Raw genomic sequence first — 25038 nt, forward strand, 5'->3', positions numbered from 1 at the left:
CTAATGTCGAAGCCCCTTAAAATTTACACTCCAGCCCCTCCCTATCTATTCAGTCACGATCAGGGCGCAAGACCAAAGGAGTCTGCCCAGCATTGGGTTTGCTTCTCAATCACCGGTGTTGCCACCCAATCTCTGCTAAGATTCCGTGGATCTATTCCTTCTAAACAGGATTCCGTTGTGTTTATCCCACGCATGTTTGAATTCCATGACCAAGCCTGCCATGGGACCTCCTAGCTTCTGTGCTGACCCAAAGCACCAACTTGGAAAAGAAAATTCAGCAAAAAGCTTGCCTGCTCTTGCACACTGATAGTCCCTGTGGGTGTCGTGTCTCGATGCATTTCTATGGCAAAAGGGACCACCAGGAGATGAGAGGCTCAGAAAATGAAGGGGAGTCCCCTGTTACCTATGGGAATCTTTCATTTTAATTCAAAAACGTGTACACATTCACTAGGAGTTGAACATTAAGGGTTAATATTAAAAAGAGCCAGACATCAAATCTAAAAAGTTTAAAAAAGGTTTGGATATTTTCCTAAAAGAAAAGTCCATAAGCCATTATTAAGATGGATTTGGAAAAATCCACTGCTTATTTCTAGGATAAGTAGCATAACGTCTGTCTTACTGTTCTGGGATCTTGTACTTGTGACCTTGATTGGCCACTGTTGGAAACAGGATACTGGTTTCGTGGACCTTCAGTCTGTCCCAGTACGGCAATGTTTATGTTCTTATGAGTACCGCGTTCAATTTTGGTGGCCGTATCTCAACAAAGATATAGCGGAATTAGAAAAGGTTGAAAGAAGATCGACCAAAATGATAAAGGGGATGGAACTCCTCTAGTATGAGGAAAGGCTAAAGAGATTAGGGCTCTTCAGCTTAGAAAAGAGATGGCCGAAGAAAATGATTGAGGTCTACCAAATCCTGAGTGGTGTACGACAGTTAGAAGTGAATCTATTTGCAAATTCAACATTCAGTGCCCGACATGGCCATGTTTGGCCAAAGATACTGACTGTGTCAGGGGCAGCGTTACTAGAAATACAGATATAAAAACATTCAGGTATTTGCTACAATAACTTAAAAACACCCATGAATTAAAAAAGGAAAACAAGGACGAACTTTGAATGTTTTTATATCTGTATTTCTAGTAACACTGCCCCTGACAAAGCCAGTATCTTTGGCCAAACATAGCCATGTGTATTGCTCTGGTAGTGCAGCCTGCTCACTTAGTCACCACAGACTGCACAGAGAATTAAGTACTACAGATTCTTCTGGATTCGTATTGGGTAAATGAAACTCTTTATTAGTACTTTAAATGGAGAGTGTATAAGTCATTATTGTTCCAACTATACAATGATTAAGAAATACACACACTGATCAAATCATCTAACTAAAAGAAAGCTATAGGACACACATATAATATATATATATTATATACCTACAACATCACTGGTCAGGAATTTCAGGCCCTTATCTCATCAGCCTGGAGGCCCTTTGCAGCGAAAGCCCGAAGTCTCCTTATGACCAGAAAAGTCTTTCTATGCAGTGCGTCCAGCCATAGCTGAGCCTCGGATCTCTGCTGCAATAAGCCCCCATTTTTATTAAGCTAAAGCTTATTTTCGGAGCCAAGGAAAATTTCAGGAATGTAACATGAGGATGCAGTCACATGCTCTCGGTTCAGGTAAACAAACCACTGGCCAGGTGGCTCATCTCCTGAACTTCAAGCATACCCTGTCTCCCTCCTGCTAAAGCTGGCTTCAAAGATGTGCCTTATCATTTACATTCCAACTTGTTTTGGAGATCTGCCTTATCTTAAACATTCCAACTTATTTTTGTATTTACAAGGAAAGTAACTTTTGGTAAAAAACAGAAGATTTTAAAGTGTATTATCGGTCAAAGCAAGATTGAAAAGCAATTCTTAATATCTTCCATCACACCATGTCAGGCACTGAATGGTGAACTCCTGGGAGCTTTGAATTTGCAAATAAAGACTGTGCTTCTTGGTTTTATCTTCCACATTGAATTTGGCAGACCGAATTGCCTTGTTGTTTTCTGGCATTACCGCACCATCAGCCGCAAGAACAGCTTTGTAAAAGGTAAATATAAGCTATATATACATAAGCTATATTTACTAGTATCTCTCTATATAAAAGGCAAAACCAACGTTCTATGAAGCCTCCAGCCGGAAGTGTGAAGGGGGCGAGATATCCGGTTTCCCTATGAGTGTCTGCCCCACCCTCTCTGTAACACAGTCAGTGAAGGAAAACAGCAGAGCACGAAATCAAATCGCTGGCTCTGTAACAGTGAAGGACTCAGAGGGGGGAGGGGAGAGAGGCCAGAGGGCAGGGACACACACACTCCCACATGCACACAGAAAAAAACATTGCTAGCCCCCGTTTCATTTGCATCACAAACGGGGCTTTTTTACTAGTGTATATATAAGATATATTTACCAGTATGTTACATTCAGAACAAAAAGTTTAAAACCTAATTTATTTATTTATTTATTTATGGCATTTAAATCCTACATTATTCCCACCCATGGGCAGGCTCAATGTGGCGTACAATAGTCTAGTAAACAACATTAATACAAAATACAGTAATTAGTGTCAGAGAATGGAAAGAGGAACAACAGGAGGGAGAGGGAGAGAGGGGAAGGTGACAAGCTGTCGATAAGGCTGCCGTGGTTCAGAAGGATGTAACACCAGGAGGGCTCACGGCATATGCTCTACCGAAAAGGAAGGTCTTGAGCCGCTTCTTAAAGGTCGGGTGATCTTGGGTGAATTTGACCACTTGGGGCAGTCCGTTCCAGAATTGAATGCTTAGATAAGAAAAAGAGGAAGCATAGACAGTCTTATATTTTAGGCCACTGAAAGCTGGGTAGTGGAGATTGAGATACGAGCGAGCTGACTTGCGGGAGTTCCTGGGCGGCAAGTTAATGAGAGTGTCCATATCAGCAGGAGTCAAAGTCGGACAGTAGAAAAAGAGGAGTCAGAGTCAAAGGTCTGCTGTAACAACTCCACAGCCCTACAGAGAAGGGTCTTGAAATCCGAGGCAATTTATTGAAATATATTGAAACTTTCTAGACAGTTATTAGGACAGTTACTGGTAGTATAACTGTGTTCGAGTGGAGTAGCCATGGAGAGGGCCTTGGGGGGCTGGGCCCCCTCAATTTGGGTTTGGGGCCCCCAAGGGCCACTGGTTTGGCTGGTGGGGGTCCCCAAGCCCCACCAACAGAAATTTCCTGTGGCGATACTTGTCACCACACTGCCTGCCCTGCTTTCCCCCTCCCCCGTGCGCATGCTTTTTTTTATAGTGAAATTGAGAAGGCGCCGGGATGGAAAAACAGCGCAGGCAGCATAGTGGCGAATATCGCTGCAGGAAAGCTTGGTGACCCCCGCCAGCCCAGGTATGTGGTGTTATGGCAGGGGAGGATCAAGAGCGATGGGGAGGCGGGGTGAAATGTGCTCCCCCCACTATGAGCTCATGCCTCCTCCCAAATCGTGGTCTGGCTACGCCGCTGCTATGTTCTACTGTAATTTTAGCAATACGTTAACCGTTAGCCGCTAACTACATATATAGCTGTCAGTAGTCACTAGCAGACACGTGTTTTAGGAAGGAGGTTTGTAGCAATAGCAGTAGCCATAGTTGGGCCCATTGAACTTCGTTCAATACAAAATATGGACCAGTTTAACCAAGCATTGACAACTCATTCATGTCTTCAGGCTTTTGGTTCGTCTGATGTATAAATTATTTTAATACCATGTACATTTTAATCTGCTGTATGTTTGAATTGTAGAGTTTTTTTGTATAGTTTGTTGTGTAAAGAAATACTTTTTACTGTTTTGGTTTTTTATATTTTGTATATGATCTGTTCCCCGCTTAGACTTTTAAAGATATAGCGGGTTATAAATAAAGTTTTATTATTATTAATAACTAGTAAAAAAAAGCCCCGTTTCTGATGCAAATGAAACGGGGGGCTAGCAAGGTTTTCTTCTGTGTGCATGTGGGAGTGTGTGTGTCCCTGCCCTCTGCCCTCTCTCCCTTCCCCTGTGCTCTCTGTCCCCTCCCCCCTTGGAGTCGTGGAGTCCTTCAGTGTTAAGTTTCCTGCTGTGTTTGTGTTACAGAGATAGTGAGGGCTTCTGCCCTCTCTCCCCTCGTGCTTTGCTGTGTTTTCCTTCACTGTTTGTGTTACAGAGAGAGCGAGGGTGGGGCAGACACTCATGGGGTAACCGGATATCTCTCCCCCTTCACACTTCCGGCTGGAGGCTTCATTTAGAATGTTGGTGGTGCCTTTTATATATAGAGATATTTCAGGGCATTTGTACTCATTCTCAGCTGCATGTATCAACACGATGTCAACACCAAACATAAGCATCAAAACCTCCCCCACATAACTAAGTTGCATGCTTCAAAACCTTCTCTTAAACTCTGCATGCGTTACCACCTCTTCTGCATCTCAAAGCTAAGTGTCACATCTTCCCTTCATTACAAGAACACGTGTTCCACCTCTCCCACATCCCTAAACCACACATCAACACCCCTTCTTCATCTGTAAAGCACCCGTCAATTCCTCTTCCACAGCACCACATCTACTATACAATAACCCAGGGCTTTTTTTGAGGGGGTACTTGGGGGTACTGAGTACCACCACCTTTTCCATTGTCTGATAAAATTGACCCATGGTCCCCAAGTTTAAATGCAAGAGCTCAGGCTCTACACACCAATTCGACCTTGTCATAGATTCTGTGACTGGTTGCAGGGGGCCTCAGTGATCACCCCACCCCTGAAGGGTGGCCTGGCATTTGAGTACCGGCACCTTTCTCACTAGAAAAAATCCACTGCAATAACCCAAGTTACATGATTTTAGCACACAGGATCAACCCCATTTAGACAGGACGGACGCAGAAGTCATTGAGACGTCCAGGTCAGGAGGTCTCCGATTTCACTAGTATTTTAGAACAATCTGCTGAAGCAGAGGTTGCTCCAAAATACCGTAGAAATGGACATTTGTGTGCTGAGCGCAGGAGGTACAAACATCCATTTTAGGGGGAAACAAAATTTCCATGGGTTGAAAACCAGCACATAAACGTTTTACCTTTATCATTTTGGAAATATAAACATATCTTCCCAGCAATATCACAGAGATTGGTAGTGCCTGCCACTTTTGTTTTTTTGGAGGGGGGGACAAAAAAAAACACTTAAACCCTAAGGGGGCAACCTCCCCTCTCTCTACAGTGGCGTGCTGCTCGGTAGGAGAAGTATGCCAAAACCTAGATGTGCTTGGTAGCAGCTGTAACTCCCAACATTGATCTTCTAGAGCATAAATATTTAGTCCCCTTCTGAAGTGGAAAATAAACGTGTATTCACCTACCATGCCTTGTCCTGCCTAAAACACACCCAGACCACACACCCCCTTTTGGCATTTGCATTTGAAATTGAGACACACTTATCCCAGTTTTGTAAAATGAGGACTTAGATGTTTAAGCATGATACACGTTTTAAGTGTTGGTGTAGGTACATCTCAAATGTGAATAGGCCTTGTAAAATAAGGACTTGTGTCTATCAAATGCATCTACTATACAATAACAAAAGTTTAACAGATTTTAGCACACAATATCGCCCAGATTCTATAAACGGCGACTAAAGTTGAATGCGCAAATCTGCATGCGTAGCCGATTTGCACGTACAACCTAATCGTTTAATAAAGCTAATCAGCACCGACAATTGGCCAACAAGCAATTATCGGCACTAATTGGTACTAATTAGAATTTACCCGTGCAACCTTCTAAGCGTATTCTGTAAAGCGGTCCGAGTAAATTCTAATGCGCTGATCACAAAAGGGGGTGTGGTCACGGGCGTTCCTGAAAATTACACAGTCTATTACAGAATATGCCCGATCCGCACCTAAATAAGATGTGGGCGTTTACACCAGGTTTTACTTGGCGTAAATAGCTGCACCTAAATTTTAGTTATGGGAGGGCCGCTGTGAGGATTCTATAAACTGCACCTAACTTTAGGCGAGGTTTATAGAAATATCACTAAGCCTGGTTTTATTGGCACCATATATAGAACCTGGCCCTTTATGTCTTACTCATTGAAGCATGTTACACAGTCCACAATACACAGCACACTTTCTTCTAGAAAAGGCACAATAGCTACAAGCTGCCAGCAGAAGCAGTTTACATGCCTGAGATGCAAATTCCTTACCTGAGGAAGGGCAGTACTCAGTTGTCTCTGCAACTGATCCCTCTCGTGAACGACCTCCTGCATTTTGACCTGCGACACACTCAGTGCTTCCTGGGTTTCCCGCAGGGTATCCAGCAGTTTGTCCCTTTCATCCAGCATATTCACCATCAGCTGCTCCAAATTTGAGTCTGAGTCAGAGCCATTTTGGGGGCCCAGGGCAGGGCTCAGGGGCTGCCCCTCACTGATGGTAGGCATCACCTCACACATCATAGCGTCAGTTGGGTTCTAGCCCCCCCCCCCCAATACCCAAGGGTCAAAGAGGCAGCAGAGAGTGTTTCATGTGCTGTCACTACTCCCTGCCCAATGCCTCCCTCCAACGAAGTGTAGTCACAGGATCACCAGTTCATGACCTTATAGTGGCCCATAAGCAAGCTATTGCCTAAAAGGGGCTGTCAATAAGTGGATGGAGTAGGCAAGGGTCTAGGAATCCTCTTTTCAAGAATGCAATCCATATTTCATTCTGAAACGTGCAAACATTTGCACTTGTAAAAAAAGGACCTTTCAGGGCCAAGCAGCTCAGAATTCTCCTTAATTATTTTTTGGATTGGTCCACAAAAAGGGTATCAGAACCAGCAAAGCACTCAGCTCTTCCAGAACCAATATACTTGCTGAAATGCTGCACTAGAAATTGTATTTCCAAATATGCACCTTTTAATGCAATTCTTTTAAGAAGCCTGCAAGTATCCACAGGTATCAGTTGGATTCCCCTCAGAGGTTCCTTCAAAAGGCTATCCAGTGCTAACTGATTGCCCATGTAATGATGGTGTTTTCAGAATTGTACAAGAGAGTCGAGGACTCCAACTCCTTGATAGCATCAATTTGGCTACAAACAAAAATGGATGAGGCCACAGAGCGTCACCGCTTGGAAATAGTGGTTCTCCAGACCAGGCTCATCCTCTTGAGGTACAGCAGACCCAACTCTCCTGATCTTGCTCCAAACAGTTGGATCCCCTCTTGTGGCTCTACTTACCAGACCCCACCACCTTCCTGCTTCACTCTACCATAGCATCCTCCGGTTTTGGAAGATCTGTGCAATCCTTCCTGAAGGATTAGGATCTCTGGCTCTGATCATGCCATCTTCCTTCTAAAACGTGACCTAAAATTGTGCATGAAGCTGAAAATCCTCCTATCAGGTCCATGGTGGTAGGATCAATTTTCAGAGTAAGTCCTTTAGTCCACAGCAACCTCTGGAAGCTCTTCAGTACTACTAGTGACTCTCCTGTGAGAGAAAAAGCAAGAAAAACTTTGTGGTTTCATTTGTCTTGAATTACCAATTCCACAAATTATTTACTACACTACCAAAACACACTGTAACCCTACTAGTAGTCACATCATACAAGCAGTACATGAGCCTCCATCCTCCCAATACTGATGCCATGAGCTTCTCTGGTAGGACTGGACGCACTCTTGTGATTGTATAAATACTTCTGGGTTGATATTGTTTGTTTTGTGGATGTATGTATATGTGGTTGTATAATTTGTACCCCGCTCTGGGTAACGGCAGGTTATAAATAAACCTAAACCTAACATGTCACATGCAACATGGCTGGCTGTTTTCTATATGTTTTCTTTATTCTGAGGTGATTACAAACAGCAGTGGAACAAAACAGTTCATTCAGAAGTACTATTTCACTGAAATGGTGGTGGAGGCATGGAATGGCCTCCCGGTGGAGGTTATGGAGTTGAGGACTGTTCTAGAATTGAAAAAGGCATGGGATAAGCATGTGGGATCGCTTAGGAAAAGGAATTGTTAGGGGTTACAGAGGATGGGCAGACTGGATGGGTCATATGCCTTTATCTGCAGTCATGTTTCTATGTTTTTATAACAGTTTTCATAAAGCAAGGTCTACATTTGAAGACTCAACACCTTGGTTCCATTCAAGGAAGGTGCAACATGACCTGAGCTGCAGTCCTAGAACCTCAAGATGGCATTTGTCTCTGCTTCTGATCCAGAGGCAGAAGCGATCCTCAGTAGTGTTTAATCCAGTCTATGACAAGTCACAGCCCTGCCAACGCCAAAAGATTCTTGAACTCTCACCTTCATGTTTACAAAAGGGTGCAGCAAAATCCCATAAGTGGATTTTATTTGAGCAAATCAGAAGTGGCTACATAAGGCAGGAGCAACAGAAGACAGAATACCAGGATACTGTTTCCAGTTCATTGAGGTTTACAAAGAAAGAGGAGAACTAGGAATACCTGGGAAGCACAACACAAGAAAAACAAAAATCTAAAATTGCACATCTTACATTTCTCCAAAACATAGTTCTGAAATAAAAAGGCTTTGAGCCGCTTCCAAAATATCCTATAATTTATCTCCATTCTTAATTTAAATTTATAAGGTAAATGATTCCATAATTAATCTGGATCCACCTCGGCTTAGGAAGTAGAATTCAAGAGTAATGAAAGGAAACGGTTTACAGAAAGTGTGGAAGAGCCTCTCAGTGGAGATCAGAACAGTACCTGAATTCTTGGAATCATTGGGAAAGGGGATTGTAGAGCTTAGTAGCTGGTGTGGATTGCCTGCCCTATATGGTCTCTCTGCCATCATGTTTTTAAACTCTTAGGTTCAGACAGCAGATCTCTTAGAAAAAAAAATGGCACTGTCACCTACCTTGAGTGGCAACCAAGTCAAAATTCCCTGTAAACCTCAAAGCTCCTCTCTTGCATCCTTCCATCAGTGGTAAACACTAAAATTTGTAAGAGGTTCTGGGGTCAAAATATTTTTTTTCAGCTCAATAAATTCAATATTAAATGTAAGATAATGGTGCTCATAGGCAAGAGCCTCAGAGAGCCAGGAAAAGGGGGTACCTAGCATATGACTATGTGGTCTATGCCAAATCCAGTCCTGAAAATAACTACCCAAATTTAGGGAAACCATGCTATATATTAACACACATATCCCAATACCCAACAAAGAATGTACAAAGATATGGCTTGTCCTGTTAATGGTTTAGCTTGTCTGCCTGTTAAATCCTTCCCCGCGCTGAGTGGCAATGAAGAAGCATTACAATCTTCCCAGGCTTTATTTCCTCTGAAGAAAATATCACTAGAAAGTACTAGCAAGTAATATCGAGGGGTCCTTTTACTAAGGTGTGCTGAAAAATGGCCTGCGGTAGTGTAGACGTGTGTTTTGGGTGCACGCAGAATCATTTTTCAGCACACCTGCAAAAAAATGCCTTTTGTTTTTATTTTTGCCAAAAATGGACATGCGGCAAAATGAAAATTGCTGTGCATCCATTTAGGGTCTGAGACCTTACCGCCAGCCATTCACCTAGCAGTAAAGTCTCACATGGTAACCGGGCGGTAATGACCTACATGTGCCAAATGCCACTTGGCGCATAGCTGATGCGTGCCAGAAAATAAAAAATATTTTTCAGGCGCGCGTATCAAACGTACACCAAAAATGTAATTACCGCAAGGGCCACATGGTAGCCATGCTGTAACTCCATTTTGGCGCGCGTTGGGCACATGTAGATGCTTACGCGGCTTAGTAAAAGGGCCCCCCCCCCCCCAATTTGCTAAGAATAAAAGTAAAAGGAGGAAAAAGGACTTCAGTGGCTTAGGGTCACTTCTAAAATGAGACTTGGACTAATGACCCGCTCTACTTCTTCATCAGTCCTAAAAAAAAAACAACTCATATTCTCAAGACCAAGCATACTAAGTGGCAGGGTAACTGAACTTGCTGCTTGACTACTGGGCTCATTTTCGAAAGAGAAGGATGTCCATCTTTCAACATAAATCGGAAGATGGAAGTCTTTCTCCCAGGGTCGTCCGAATTGGTATAATCGAAAGCCGATTTTGGACGTCCCCAACTGTACTCCTTCGAAGGGACGGCCAAAGTTCAAGGGGTCATATTGGAGGCGTGCCTAACACTTGGACATCCTTGACCCATAATAGAAAAAAAAGGACGTCCCTGATGAACACTTGGACGTATTCATCCGGACCTGTTTTTATTATGACTAAGGCACAAAAAGGTGCCCGAACTGACCAGATGACCATCAGAGAGATGACCTCCTGTTACTCCCCCAGTGGTCACTAACCCCCTCCCACCCTCAAAAAACATCTTTAAAAATATTGATTGCCAGCCTCAGATGTCATACTCAGGTCCATCACAGCAGTATGCAGGTCCCTGGAGCAGATTTAGTGGGTGAGTGCACTTCAGACAGGCGGAGCCAGCACCATCCCCCCCCCCCCCCCCACCTGTTATGTTTGTGGAGGAAACAGCGAGCCCTCCAAAACCCACCAGAAACCCACTGTACCCACATCTAGGTGCTCCCCCTTCACCCGTAAGGGCTATGGTAATGGTGTACAGTTGGGGGTAGTGGGTTTTGGGAGGGATTTTGGGGGGGCTCAGCACACAAAATAAGGCAGCTATGTACCTGGGCGCAATTTATGAAGTCCACTGCAGTGCCCCCTAGGGTGCCCGGTTGGTGTCCTGGCATGTCAGGGGACCAGTGCACTACAAATGCTGGCTCCTCCGGTCGTTTCTGAGATGGACGTCCTTGGTTTTGAAAATCGCCGAAAGTCAGAAACGTCCATGTGTAGGGACGACCAAATTTAAGGATTTGGACGTCCCTGATGGTATTTTCAAAACGAAAGATGGATGTCCATCTTGTTTCGAAAATATGGGTTTCCCCGTCCCTGGATCGGGACATTTTGCGAGGACGTCCAAATCAAAACTTGGACGTCCCTTTCGAAAATGCCCCTCAATAACACTCCTGATGAAGCCAGTGTGAAACAGTCGCACTGTACAGCGAAGCAGCTTCTGTTTCAGATAAGTACCCAAGTGAACACGATCTTATTTGGACTCTAATACAAAAATAAAATGTCCAAAATATTAAATAAATATGGAATTAACTATGTAGAAGTTTTTTGGGGGTTTTTTTTTGGACTGATGAAGTAGAGCGGGTCATTAGTCCAAGTCTCATTTCAGACGTGACCTAAGCCACTGAAGTCCTTTTTCCTCTTTTTACTTTTATTCTTAGCAGATTGGATGTTACTTTCTAGTACTATATAGCAATTATTGAAGACAGCCATTCACAGCAGCAGCCCATTGCACAGGTTCACTTCTGTTGGCACCTAGAACCACAGCAGCCAGCCCTGTGGGAGTTCAAACAGCCCCAGCGCTGGGCTAAGCGAAGTAGTTCACTCAGAGCAGCATAGTGTGTGTTGAGTTTAGCATTCCCCAATGATATTAAAAAAGCTGATTTCTACAACTCAGACTTCTGCTTCACCCCCACCTCTATGGAATGTAATTATAGTACAGACACGTGAAATGTAGAACAATCACTCCATCCAACCATTAGGAGGAAGAAAACGCTCATGTTGCTACAGTAAATAACACTAATTAAAGGCATCAGCTGGTAATTATGCCTGGAGGAAAGCAAAATCTTCGCTACAAACCCCTGGAGTCCACAGTGTGGACTTGTGCACTTAGAGTAACTGACAGGTGCAGGCCAGGTTAGTAGAGCACATGGGAGGGGGGGGGGTATGTGATGAGTGTGAATGCTAATTATCCCCTGTGATCTTCCACAAGAGTTTTGCTCCCATGCTGGAAACTGCCCCATGATGTGGGGACTTTGGAATCCTTGTTGCCACTCTGTGGTGCTGAGAGGATCCAGTTTTGGGTTCACTAATAGTGATAATTGCATTCTGAGCCAATGCCATCTTCCTTCTCTGATTACACCTCTTACCCAAATCTAAAATTTTGCACGCACAAGTGATAGCCAGACAGAATCAGTGGGCTACGCCTTGGACAGAGAAAAATCTAACTGTTCATAGCTTGGAGCTGATTTTGTACCAAGAACAAAATTCATGGGCCAGAAAAAAATAACACACATTCCAATCAGGTTGTTTGTTCCACTGGTAAGCAGAAAATGTTGACTATGAGTTAAAATGCTGTGTATTGCAAGTGTAAATGGTTAAAGGTAGCCTTTGCACAGAATGAGAAGTCTGATAAAACAGAGCATGTATGAAATGGATGGGAAAGTAGAAAGCTAAATACACAAAAAGCACTAAGGAAGAGATAAAGGCAAGAAAAATAGAAAAGAATGTAAGAAAAGACCAGAAGAGAGAATACAGGTCACATGGCGCCTTCCTATTTTAAAGTCAAAATAAAAAATAGCAAATTGTGCTGCATAGCTGAAGTATCCATTATCCCATGTTGAGTTCCTTGCGTATTGAAGATAATGGATGCTTTACTTAAGTAGGGGCGTCTTTTATAAGGCACTCACGTTTTTAGCGCGTGCTAAAATTGTGGCCGCACTAAATGTCAATTATATAACACTATATAATAACGTATACACGTTAATAGGACATAATTAATACATTTATTACTCAACACTCTTCACCAAACATTCTCACAGAAGGGTTAAAACATTGAAAGTCGTTACTCCAGTTATCCAATGTTGAATCGGTTCCCCAAAACTGGGTACCTTTCTTTCTGAACACTCTACCAGAACCCTCATCCACACCCTTGTCACCTCTCACTTAGACTACTGCAATCTGCTTCTTGCTGGCCTTCCACTTAGTCACCTCTCCCCTCTCCAGTCGGTTCAAAACTCTGCTGCCCGTCTCGTCTTCCGCCAGGGTCGCTTTACTCATACTACCCCTCTCCTCAGGTCGCTTCACTGGCTCCCTATCCGTTTTTGCATCCTGTTTAAACTTCTTCTACTAACCTATAAATGTACTCACTCTGCTGCTCCCCAGTATCTCTCCACACTCGTCCTTCCCTTCCCGTGCGCTCCGATCCATGGATAAATCCTTCTTATCTGTTCCCTTCCCCACTACTGCCAACTCCAGACTTCGCTCCTTCTGTCTCACTGCACCCTACACGCCTGGAATAAACTTCCTGAGCCCCTATGTTTTACCCCATCCTTGACCATCTTTAAATCTAGATTGAAAGCCCACCTCTTCAACATTGCTTTTGACTTGTAACCACTTATACCTCTCGCTTCTACCTACCCTCCTCTCCTCTTTCCTCTACACATTAATTGATTTGCTTGCTTTATTATTATTGTCTATTATATTGTAAGCTCTTTGAGCAGGGACTGTCTTTCTTCTATGTTTGTGCAGCGCTGCATATGCTTTGAGGCACTATATAAATACTAAATAGTAGTAGTAGTATCTCATAACCTGTTGATTGTTCACAAAATTTATTGTTCCGAAGTTGAAATCATACCAACAATCAACAACAGGTTATAAGATACCCAATTTCGGGGAACTGATTCAACATTGGATAACTGGACAACTAGTTGTTTGGTTCAAGTGCTATGGGCATTTTTGATTTATTTTATTTTTGTTACATTTGTACCCCCGCGCTTTCCCACTCATGGCAGGCTCAATGCGGCTTACATGGGGCAATGGAGGGTTAAGTGACTTGCCCAGAGTCACAAGGAGCTGCCTGTGCCTGAAGTGGGAATTGAACTCAGTTCCTCAGGACAAGAGTCCACCACCCTAACCACTAGGCCACTCCTCCACTGTTGCTACTATTTGAGATTCTACATGGAATGTTGCTATTCCACTAGCAACATTCCTTGTAGAAGTCGGCCCTTGCAGATCACCAATGTGGCCGCGCAGGCTTCTGCTTCTGTGAGTCTGACTCACAGAAACAGAAGCCTGCGCAGCCTTCTACATGGAATGTTGCTAGTGGAATAGCAACATTCCATGTACCCTGCGCTTTCCCACTCATGGCAGGCTCAATGCGGCTTACATGGGGCAATGGAGGGTTAAGTGACTTGCCCAGAGTCACAAGGAGCTGCCTGTGCCTGAAGTGGGAATTGAACTCAGTTCCTCAGTTCCCCAGAACCAAAGTCCACCACCCTAACCACTAGGCCACTCCTCCACTGTTGCTACTATTTGAGATTCTACATGGAATGTTGCTATTCCACTAGCAACATTCCTTGTAGAAGTCGGCCCTTGCAGATCACCAATGTGGCCGCGCAGGCTTCTGCTTCTGTGAGTCTGACTCACAGAAACAGAAGCCTGCGCAGCCTTCTACATGGAATGTTGCTAGTGGAATAGCAACATTCCATGTAGAATGTCCAATAGTAGCAACAGTCCATGTAGAATCTCCAATAGTAGCAACAGAATGTCCAATAGTAGCAACATTCCATGTAGAATCTCCAATAGTATCTATTTTATTTTTGTTACATTTGTACCCCGCGCTTTCCCACTCATGGCAGGCTCAATGCGGCTTACATGGGGCAATGGAGGGTTAAGTGACTTGCCCAGAGTCACAAGAAGCTGCCTGTGCCTGAAGTGGGAATCGAACTCAGTTCCTCAGTCCACCACCCTAACCACTAGGCCACTCCCTAGTATGCGAACGAATTGGATCGGTTGTTTATGGACATTTGAATAAATAGTTCCGTTCACTTTTTGGGAGGTTTAAGAAATGAAATGTAACATCTGTAATATGTTCACTGTTAGTGTGTAGTTGCTGCAGCAACTTTCAATGTTTTAACCCTTCTGTGAGAATGTTTGGTGAAGAGTGTTGAGTAGTAAATGTATTAATTATGACCTGTTAACGTGTATACGTTATTATATAGTGTTATATAATTGTTAATAGTCCCATAATAAAGTAGATTAACCTAGACAGGTGACTATTTTGGGTACTCTTTATCCCCTATTGAGCTAGCGTGCTAAATGTTAGAGACACCCATAGGAAAGCATTGGCATCTCTAACGTTTAGCACGCCCACTATTTTAGCGTGCGCCAAAAACATGAGCGTGCCTTAGTAAAAGACACCCTAGGAGAAGCCTAATGGTTAGTGCGGTAGGGCTAAGAATCTGGGGAATTGGGTTCAATTCCCACTACAGGTCCTTGTGACCCTGGGCAAGTCACTTAGGGAGTCTTTTACTAAAGATCAGCTTGAAATGGGACCTGCTGCAGATAACTCGAGCTAACCTTCAGTAAAAGACCCCCTTAACCCTTCAATGTCCCAGGTATTAAAAAATACTTTGATTGTGAGCCCTCTAGGGGCAGAGAAAGTACCTGCATATAATAATAATGTAGTAATAATAATAATAATAATGTAATAATAATAATGTAAACCACAAAAAGCCAGTATATAAAATCCCATGATCCAAATTTGCCCTTCTAATCCCTCATTTGTATCTCCATCATTGCTTTTTTTTCAATTATATTTACCACCTCTCTACCCTTCACCACATCCTCAATTATGTCCTTCCTATCAATATTTCTCTTCCACTACTTCCCTCTCCCACACCCTCCTCCATTTTCAGCTTCTTCACATTCACATCATTGTTCTTTCCATCCCGTTATGTTACATTTTCTCTCCTGTATTACAATTATTCATATAGCGCCACAAGGCGTACAAAGCACTTCTCTAATGCTTAGGACAATTCTTGCGCCTTGAAGTTTACAGTCAAAGAAACGCCAACAAAACGTAAGAAAGATCTGAGTTAAAACAGAGGGGCCAGCAGTGAGGAATGAGACCTCTTGAGAGTCTGAAGAAAAAAAAAGTCTATGGGAGAAGTCTGTTGCCCAATCAGCAGTTTAACACAATATCTCATCCTGAAACCAAATTTCTAAGGTGGAACAGTAAATATGAAACATAAATCAGTGTGTAAAACTAGTACAATTAAGAGAAAGAAAAAAACTAGCTACATTGGAACAGAGGAGGGGCAGGGTTGTAATGCACACCAGTTTTATATCCTTTTCCCTCACCTTCAGCTTTTTCTGTTCTTTCACACCTTCCTCTCCAAAGACCTGTGACCAAGGGGATTCAGAACTGTGGTATCAAATTTAGCAAAGCAACAGGAATGGTATGGAATCTGGTGGCTTAGATTCAATACTAAAAAAATGCAAGGTCATGTATTCGGGCTGTAAAAACCAAAGGGAACAGCATCATTTAGGGGGTGAAGAACTTTTGTGCACGAAACAGAAGCGGGACTTGGGTGTGATTTTACATGATGATCTTAAGGTGACAAAACAGGTAGAAAAGGCGATAGTGAAAGCTAGAACGATGCTTGGGTGGATAAGGAAAGGAATAGCCAGTAGGAAAAAGGAGGTGATGATGCCCCTGTATGTGAGGCCTCATTTAGAATATTGCAATTCTGGAGACCCCACCTTCAAAAAGATACAAACAGGATGGAGTTGGTCCAGAGGGCAGCTACTAAAATGGTCAGTGGTCTTCATCATAAAGCGTATGGGGACAGACTTAAAGATCTCAACATGTATACTTTGGAAGAAAGGCAGGAGAGGGGAGATATGATAGAGTGGTTTAAATACCTATGTGAAACAAATGCATAGGAGGTAAGTCTTTCAACTGAACGGAAGCTCTGGAAGGTACATAGGATGAAGGTGAAAGGGGATAAGACTCAGAGGAAATAATTCTTCACAGAAAGGGTAGCGAGTTCGTGGAATGGCATCCTTTTGAAAGTGAAGGAGACGAACACAGTATCTGACTTCAAGAGAGCTTGGGACAAGTATGTAGGATCTCTAAGGGAGTGATAGGGAGAGTAGGTAACATGGATAAACACACTGGATAGGATATATGGTCTTTACCTGCCTACATTTTTCAATGTTTCAATGTAAACAGAAGAATCAGCTCCTAGAAACCCTCAGCGGCTGCTGTTGCTCCTCAGCATACACTTCCTTTCTAAAGGAATGGGGGAAAGGATCAGCCACAGGTGAGCACTGGACCCCTACCCACAACTTCCTGGAATCCAAAAGGGAGAAAACGCAACAAACGATGAAGGCTTCTGGGCTTCTTCTCCCCACCCATCAACAAGCCATAATGATCAGCAAGGGTTACATAAGAACATAATAGCCATACTAGGTCAGACCTATGGTCTATCTAGCCCAATATCCTGCTTCCTACAGTGGCCAATCCAGGTCACAAGTACCTGGCAGAAACCCAAATAGCAGAACTTTCCATGTTTAAGCACAGAATTTCAACAGCATATCTAGCAATTTTAGAAAATGAAAAAAAAAAAAAAAGACGTCTTCATTTACACTCTTACTATACCCTCTTTCTCCATCACCCCCTCAAATCTGGATTTGTTTTTAATAAAATGCAATATAATAATATGGTCTTCCCTCTTCACTTTGGTCAGTCTGCTTTATTTCTTCATCTCTCATTGTTCCTTCTCTTTGTACTCTCAAATCCACTACATATGCCTTTTTTAATCAACTTGATCTTTATAAGCTGCCTTAGAAGCTTCCAGCTGTCTTTAATTTCTTTAGTATCTGCTGTAGCATCAATGCAACCTCAGTAGATACTAAACTAATGAGTTCAGAAATACTGCAAAGTGGAAGCATGGATGAAACCAATAGTTTGCAAAGGCTGAGGTCTGGTGGGTAGAAGAACCCACCTCTTCAATGTCGCCTTCGGCACCTAACCATCATACCTCTATTCAGGAAACCTGGACTGCCCCTACTTGACATTTCGCCCTTTAGATTGTAAGCTCCTTGAAGCAGGGACTGTCCTTTATGTCAATTTATGTTAATCTGTATAGCGCTGCGTAACCCTAGTAGCGCTCTAGAAATGTTAAGCAGTAGTAGCAGTAGTAGTGCTCAGAATTATTACAGGCAAACTTGGAATACAATAACCCAGCTGTCTTGATAATAGTTAGAAGCATGTAAGAGATGGCTTACTTAAGTACATAAGTACATAAGTAATGCCATACTGGGAAAAGACCAAGGGTCCATCGAGCCCAGCATCTTGTCCACGACAGCGGCCAATCCAGGCCAAGGGCACCTGGCAAGCTTCCCAAACGTACAAACATTCTATACATGTTATTCCTGGAATTTTGGATTTTTCCAAGTCCGTTTAGTAGCGGTTTATGGACTTGTCCTTTAGGAAACCGTCCAACCCCTTTTTAAACTCTGCTAAGCTAACCGCCTTCACCACATTTTCCGGCAATGAATTCCAGAGTTTAATTACATGTTGGGTGAAGAAAAATTTTCTCCGATTTGTTTTAAATTTACCACACTGTAGTTTCATCGCATGCCCCCTAGTCCTAGTATTTTTGGAAAGCGTGAACAGACGCTTCACATCCACCTGTTCCACTCCACTCATTATTTTATATACCTCTATCATGTCTCCCCTCAGCCGTCTCTTCTCCAAGCTGAATAGCCCTAGCCTCCTTAGTCTTTCTTCATAGGGAAGTCGTCCCATCCCCGCTATCATTTTCGTCGCCCTTCGCTGCACCTTTTCCAATTCTACTATATATTTCTTGAGATGCGGCGACCAGAATTGAACACAATACTCAAGGTGCGGTCGCACCATGGAGGTATACAACGGCATTATAACATCCTCACACCTGTTTTCCATACCTTTCCTGATAATACCCAACATTCTATTCGCTTTCTTAGCCGCAGCAGCACACTGAGCAGAAGGTTTCAGTGTGTTATCGACGACGACACCCAGATCCCTTTCTTGGTTCGTAACTCCTAACGTGGAACCTTGCATGACGTAGCTATAATTCGGGTTCTTGCACTTGCTCACATTAAACGTCATCTGCCATTTAGCCACCCAGTCTCCCAGTCTCCCAGTCTCGTAAGGTCCTTCTGTAATTTTTCACAATCCTGTTGCGAGTTAATGACTTTGAATAACTTTGTGTCATCAGCAAATTTAATTACCTCGCTAGTTACTCCCATCTCTAAATCATTTCTAAATATATTAAAAAGCTGCGGTCCTAGCACGGACCCCTGAGGAACGACACTAACTACCCATTTAACCCCACTCTCTGTTTCCTATCCTTCAACCAGTTTTTAATCCACAATAGGACATTTCCTCCTATCCCATGACACTACTTATATGGTTGATTCTCTTGGTATGTCCAGTCTACAGATGGTATTGCTGTAAAGACACATGGATTGATATTAAGTGACTTCCACAGCTGAGACACAGACTTAATCCCACAATTATTTATTTAATAATTTTATATCGCACAATCCAATTGTTCTCAGCGGTTTACAAAATATACATATATAAAATTAAAAAAAACAATTCTTCACACCAATAACATTAGTAAAATAACAACAATAAAATAACAATCAACATAAAATCCTTTTAGACCTCAATCTCATTACTCAATCTGATCTCTTCCACCTTCTCAAACAATATTATCATCAGTCTGATACACTTGTATAAAGAGGTAGGTCTTCAATTCTCTTTTAAGAGACTTAGGGCATTGGTTCCCAAACCTGGTCCTGGAGGCACCCCGGCCAGTCAGGTTTTCAGGATATCCACAATGAATATTCATGAGAAAGATTTGCATGCACTACCTCCGCCGCATGCAAATCTCTCTCATGAATATTCATTGTGTATATCCTGAAAACCTGACTGCCTAGGGTGCCTCCAGGACCAGGTTTGGGAACCACTGATTAGGGGGGTTTTGAAAATAAGCCCTTCAATTATTATCTAGCAACTCTTGGGCCTTGAATTCTGATTCTGCCATAAAAACCAATATCAGCATATCCTGCATTGCTATATATCAGACCGTCTGCACCATATTTCACATCCACCACAAGCTCAGCTTTACGACACAGTAACTACATTGAACAGAAGTAGCTACAACACACGTCATTGTATTACACCTCTTTGGACAACAAAGCTGTTGAATTTTTCATCATGCACATTTACTCTACAGGGTGCAGTATCATAGAAGGCAGAAAGAATTCAAACTAATTTCTGTGGGATTCCAGTCACACAAGGTACTTTCTGCACAGATTCCCTATGGACACTATCGAAGGCGCTTCTGAAGTTGATCTTCTTAGCTGATCCATAGAAACAAACATAGAAAAATAAAGGCATTTCCCAGAGTTCCGGGTATGACTCCTAAAGTTTTCCTCAGAAATATTTCCTCAATTATTACTTTAAAAGGAGTGAAGCCTGTGAAAACTGGGATTACTTTAATCAATGGGATTTGAATTAGAGACTTAAGTATATGTATTGTTAAATAACTTCTGGTTTTTAAAAGAGAAAAAATGTAATCAGATCTATTATTCCTAACTAATATTGGACAATAAGTATGTTTTCAATGAAATGATTTGACTATACACCGTATTGGCCTTGAAGAAGCCAACCAGATGATCAATGTGGAATAATGAATTAGACGAGTAATATCTGGAGATAATCAGGTCAATACCACGTTTTCTTTCTGTTTACTGTTTAATTGATCTCCTTGTCTTGTTTCACTCTCCCTATTTAGTGGTCTAAGGAAGAGAATAGAATTACCTGACTGAAATAATTCCTATATATTACTTTCTCTGTATTTCTGGCAAGTTGGTTTATCACTTGTAAAAATTTAAATGGTTATAAATAAAAAAATAATAATAAAAAAGAAGAATAAAGGCAGACAAAGACCATATGGCCTATTCAGTCTGCCATATCCATGCCATCTACTCTCTCATTTCACTCCCTTAAAGATCATATGTACTCGACAAAGCTTTTTTGAATTCAGATACAGTCTTCATAAAGATCACCGTTTTATCTTCTGACTGTAGAAGGTCAATGAGGTAACCAAGGCTTATTGCCTGCTATGTCTGGCAGAATTTCAGCTAATTAGAGTAGGTCCATTGGCTTTGCCTGGGGAATCTTCATTCAGGCACAGGTTTCACATAAACCGATATACATGTTCTGCTTGAGCCATCAAACTTTAGTTGGAGAGTCTGTTCATCGCAAGTGCTCCAACCAGGAATAATGGCAGATGGAAAGCATGTTTGCATATCTCTCTATATAAAACGCACCTCCAACGTTCTAATGAAGCCTCACTTTCCCAACGTTCTAAAATGAGGTGGCTGAGACCGCTTTTTGCTCCATGAGTTTCTGCCCCGCCCATGCGACAAACGTGATGACGTCGAGGGCAGAGTAAAGACACAACGAAACGAAAAAGCGAAGCATAAAATTCAGACACAGAAAGAGACGCAATATCCACCCTTCACAATGCCCCCCACCCACATAAGCCGCAGCCCCTCACCAACCCCCCCCCCCCCAAAGGTTACCACCACTGCCACACGGAAACCCACCCACCCACCCCCCAGCAACCAGCAACACAGGCAGGGGGAGGAGTAAGGGAAACACGTGCAGCGTGTTTCCCTACTCCTCCACCTGCCTACCAATCGCTACACACTGCTACCAATGGAGAATAAGAAGAAACTCTGCTGAACAAAAATGCTGGCCGCTGGACCTGCTCCTCCTTCAGCGAATCGACGACTTGCAGGACTTGCAGGGAGATCCTGGTGCCCCCTTCGGTATTTCCACTCCCCACTCACAACCCCCCCCCCCCCCAGCAAACACCAACAAACAGCAACCCATCTCTTACAATAACATGGCCATCGAGGGGGAATAAGTCAGGGAAGGAAACAAGAAGTGCACTCAGCGGGTCACAACTCTACACGGAGGAGTAGCGGCCAGGCCAAAAATAACAACAAACCGGTCAGGGGACGTGTAGCTCCGCCCTCGCATCACCACGCGATGACGTCGACAGCGGGGCGGTACAGAGAGCGCCGCAGATACTGAACTTGCACGGACATCCCGAACACAACCTACCCTCCCAGCAACAGGGTAAGCCTGCACGATCTCTTTCAATAATGCTGCCATGGAGGAAGAGGAAATCAGGGAAGGAAGATAGAACCGCTTAACAGAGGGAAAAGCAGGTGGGGAGGCGGTACTCACACCAGACAGGTGGGGGTGGGGATGGGGGCTCTGTGAGAGGAGAGGGGCTCACACTCACTCACTCAGTAGATGTTGGGAGGGGACAGGGGGGAGGGGGAAGGCAGGAGATGGGAGAAGAGGGAGGAAACGGAGGGGGGCCAAAAAAAGGGAAAAATAGGATGCGGGGGAGGGGGAAGGGGGAAAATCAGACTCTCAATCTGTCAAACACACTGTATCTCTGGGAAAACTCTGTCTCTCTCACTCACTGTGTCCAACATACGCACTCACACACAGTCAGTCTGAAACACACACACTCACTCACAGATACACAAGCACTCAATCTCTCTCTCACACACAATCGCACAGTCACTCTCTCTCTCACACACAGTCACTCACTCAAACATACACACTACAAGGAAAACCTGGCTAGCGCCCGTTTCATTTCTTTCCGAAACGGGCCTTTCTTACTAGTGATGGTTATAAAACAAGCCCTTGTGTTCTCAAAGCTTCGGGGAGCCATGAGGTGCTTGGTATTTCACTAGTTCTGCACCATGTAGTGTGACAGATCCCTCTTGCATAGATCAGAACCAGCAAGTCTGATAAAGGGGTGGCCCTAGGGGGGGAGCCTCTTGCTCTGGCAGTACATGTAAGCTAAAAAGGTACTTTCAAATTACCCTTAGGTGGAAAGCAGCATTCCAGACTCACTATCTCCCATTCTGATGTGGATAAAATTATAGGCCCTTTTGCAGATCCAGTTTTGAGAAAATATGAGCCATATAAATCTGGTCCAAGAGTTCTGGGATCCAGGCCTGTGCCTGGATACTGGTTCTATATTGCTGATGCTATTAAAAAGTGAGAAAGCCCTAAACCTGGAATGAACTTTTTATAAATAGGACAGGGCTCCTGTCAGAGAGGGAAGCTGCATCATGAAGCCTTTGTGGGTTCACGTAAATATTCTTGGATGGCTTTGTCATGTAGATCTGCCCAGAGAGCACCTTGGTATCTGGTAACAGGTTGATGGCAAAGGCATAATCCCCATGAGGAGGATGCTGGTCTACCCACTCATTCACCTACCGGGTCACTGAAGGGAAAGGGGATGGGACTTGATAATATCGCTTTTCTATGGTTACAATCAAAGCAGTTTACATATTATGTACAGGTACTTATTTTGCACCTGGGGCAATAGAGAGTTAAGTGACTTGGCTGCCCAGAGTCACAAGGAGCTGCAGTGGGAATCAAACCCCACTGCACTAACCACTAGGCTACTCCTCCACTCAAGCAACAGTGAACACCATTGTACAGCTTTATGAAGTTTTTGCTTCATCCAGCTTTTCTTTAGCGGGAAGTCTATAAATGGCGCTGTCGCGTTCCGCGCGCCTACCTGCTCTCCAGCGGCGGGGAACGGGAGTCAGCGGCCTCCGCGGCGCGAGAGGACGGGGGCGAGGGGTCCCTGCATGGGGGCCAGCGCTGCCGCGAGACTGGCGGGTCAGGCTGGGACCGGCGGCCGGCGATGGCGACCGCCGGTCTCTCGGGTGGAGGAGGCCAGGACGAGCTTCGTGCCGCCCAAGATGGCGGCGCTGGGACGCGGGGGCCGACGTCTTCTTCGCTCCGTAGCCAGGGGGCTCGGGAGCTCCGCCTACCTGCACCGTATTGGAGGACCAGGGGGTGACTCCGCCTGGGAGATCGGGCAGAGCCAATCCGAGGGGCTCTGCCGACTCCCAGGGCCGGATTAGTGGGGTACTCCCACGGGGGCGGGGTGGCGCTATATTTAAACACGGAAGCTAGCTGACATCGGCGCTTCAGGTTCTGTTCCCGAAGCCTGTGCAGTGGTTCCGTGTAGCGTCTTGGTGGATTTATCCAGAGACTGTGCTGATACTTAGATACGGATTGCTAGCCACCTATGCTAGCCGCCTATCCAGAGATTGTGCTTATACTGAACTACTGATTGCTAGCCGCCTGCCCAGGGAGTTGCCCTGCGCCTGACTGCTGGTTGCTGATTGCCCGTTATTCCCGACTCTAGCCAGGTCAGTCCATCAACCCCGCGGTTCCAGCAGTCCTGCTGGCCGCCTGCAGCTGGGGGCTCAACCCCTGGTGAACGGCGGCCGCCGCGGGTGAAGATTCGGGGTTGCACGGCTGTCCTCTGAGGTCCTTCGGGGCCTTGCGGGACCTAAGGGCTCACTGACATTTAAGACAAGACAACTGCTCAAAAACTGGCGCTCAATGTCATTCTATAATGGGCACTTAAAGATGAGCACCCATTATAAGATAGCATTGAGTGCCGTTTTCAGCATTAGGTGGCAGAACTTATTTATTTTTAAAATGTATACACCGCATAACTCCTAGGCAGTTTACAAAAAGCCACACATAATAAACAAGCGTCAATTTAAAACACACAAAACACACTCAAAATTGTAAACATACAACTGCTATTTGCTTTCCCTTTTACATCAGAAACTAGTTTCTCCTGTCTGAATGCATCAACAAACAGTTGTGTTTTCAACAATTTTTTAAACTGAGTCACTTCTGATGTAAGTGAATTTGCCTAGAAAGTGTACTCCACAACTGTACACAAGCTACAGAAAAGGCAGAAGCTCTAGTATCAGCATATTGCACGTGCACTGTAGAATCTAATGAGAGACACATGTTCTGACCTCATAGATCGTTTTGGATGATAAACATGCACAATTTGAGTAAAATAGAATGGCGCCACCAGATATAACACCTGATGTATCAAAAATAGCACCTTAGACTGTGTTCTATAAAACAGTATAGTTATTTTAACACTGGGGTAATGTGAGTAGACCTGGGGGCCCAAACTATAAGTCTCGTTGCTGAATTCTGGACCAATTGCAATGCTTTTATCTTGCACTTGACAATCCAAGATACAGTGCATTTTCAATAGTCCAATCTAGATTTAAAAAAAAAAAAACAAGTTCTGTAGCACACTCCGAAAATCATATTGTGACAGCATTGGCTTTAACCTAAATAGAAAATGAAGTTGAGCAAATGAAGATTGAATAACTAACAGCCTGATTCTTCAAAGAAAGCTTGGCATCCAGTACCACACTAAGGGGCTCATTTTCAAAGCACTTAGACTTACAAAGTTCCATAGGTTTCTATATAATTTTGTAAGTCTAAGTGCTTTGAAAATACACCTCCAAGTAACTTCATTT

At 43.7% G+C, this 25038-nt stretch overlaps 1 protein-coding gene across 1 annotated transcript in view; it reads right to left on the minus strand.

Moving 5' to 3' along the window:
• The window catches only part of PPFIA4 (PTPRF interacting protein alpha 4), a 131475-nt gene extending 124786 nt beyond the window's left edge, over nt 1–6689 (minus strand). The window contains exon 1 of the mRNA XM_030220853.1: nt 6202–6689. Coding sequence (XP_030076713.1) covers nt 6202–6450 — 249 coding nt within the window. The 5' untranslated portion in view covers nt 6451–6689. The remainder of the gene's footprint in view (nt 1–6201) is intronic.
• Between the last annotated feature and the right edge of the window lie 18349 nt (nt 6690–25038).

This window comes from Microcaecilia unicolor, chromosome 12 (genome assembly GCF_901765095.1).
Source record: "Microcaecilia unicolor chromosome 12, aMicUni1.1, whole genome shotgun sequence".
NCBI classification, from domain to species: Eukaryota; Metazoa; Chordata; class Amphibia; order Gymnophiona; family Siphonopidae; genus Microcaecilia; species Microcaecilia unicolor.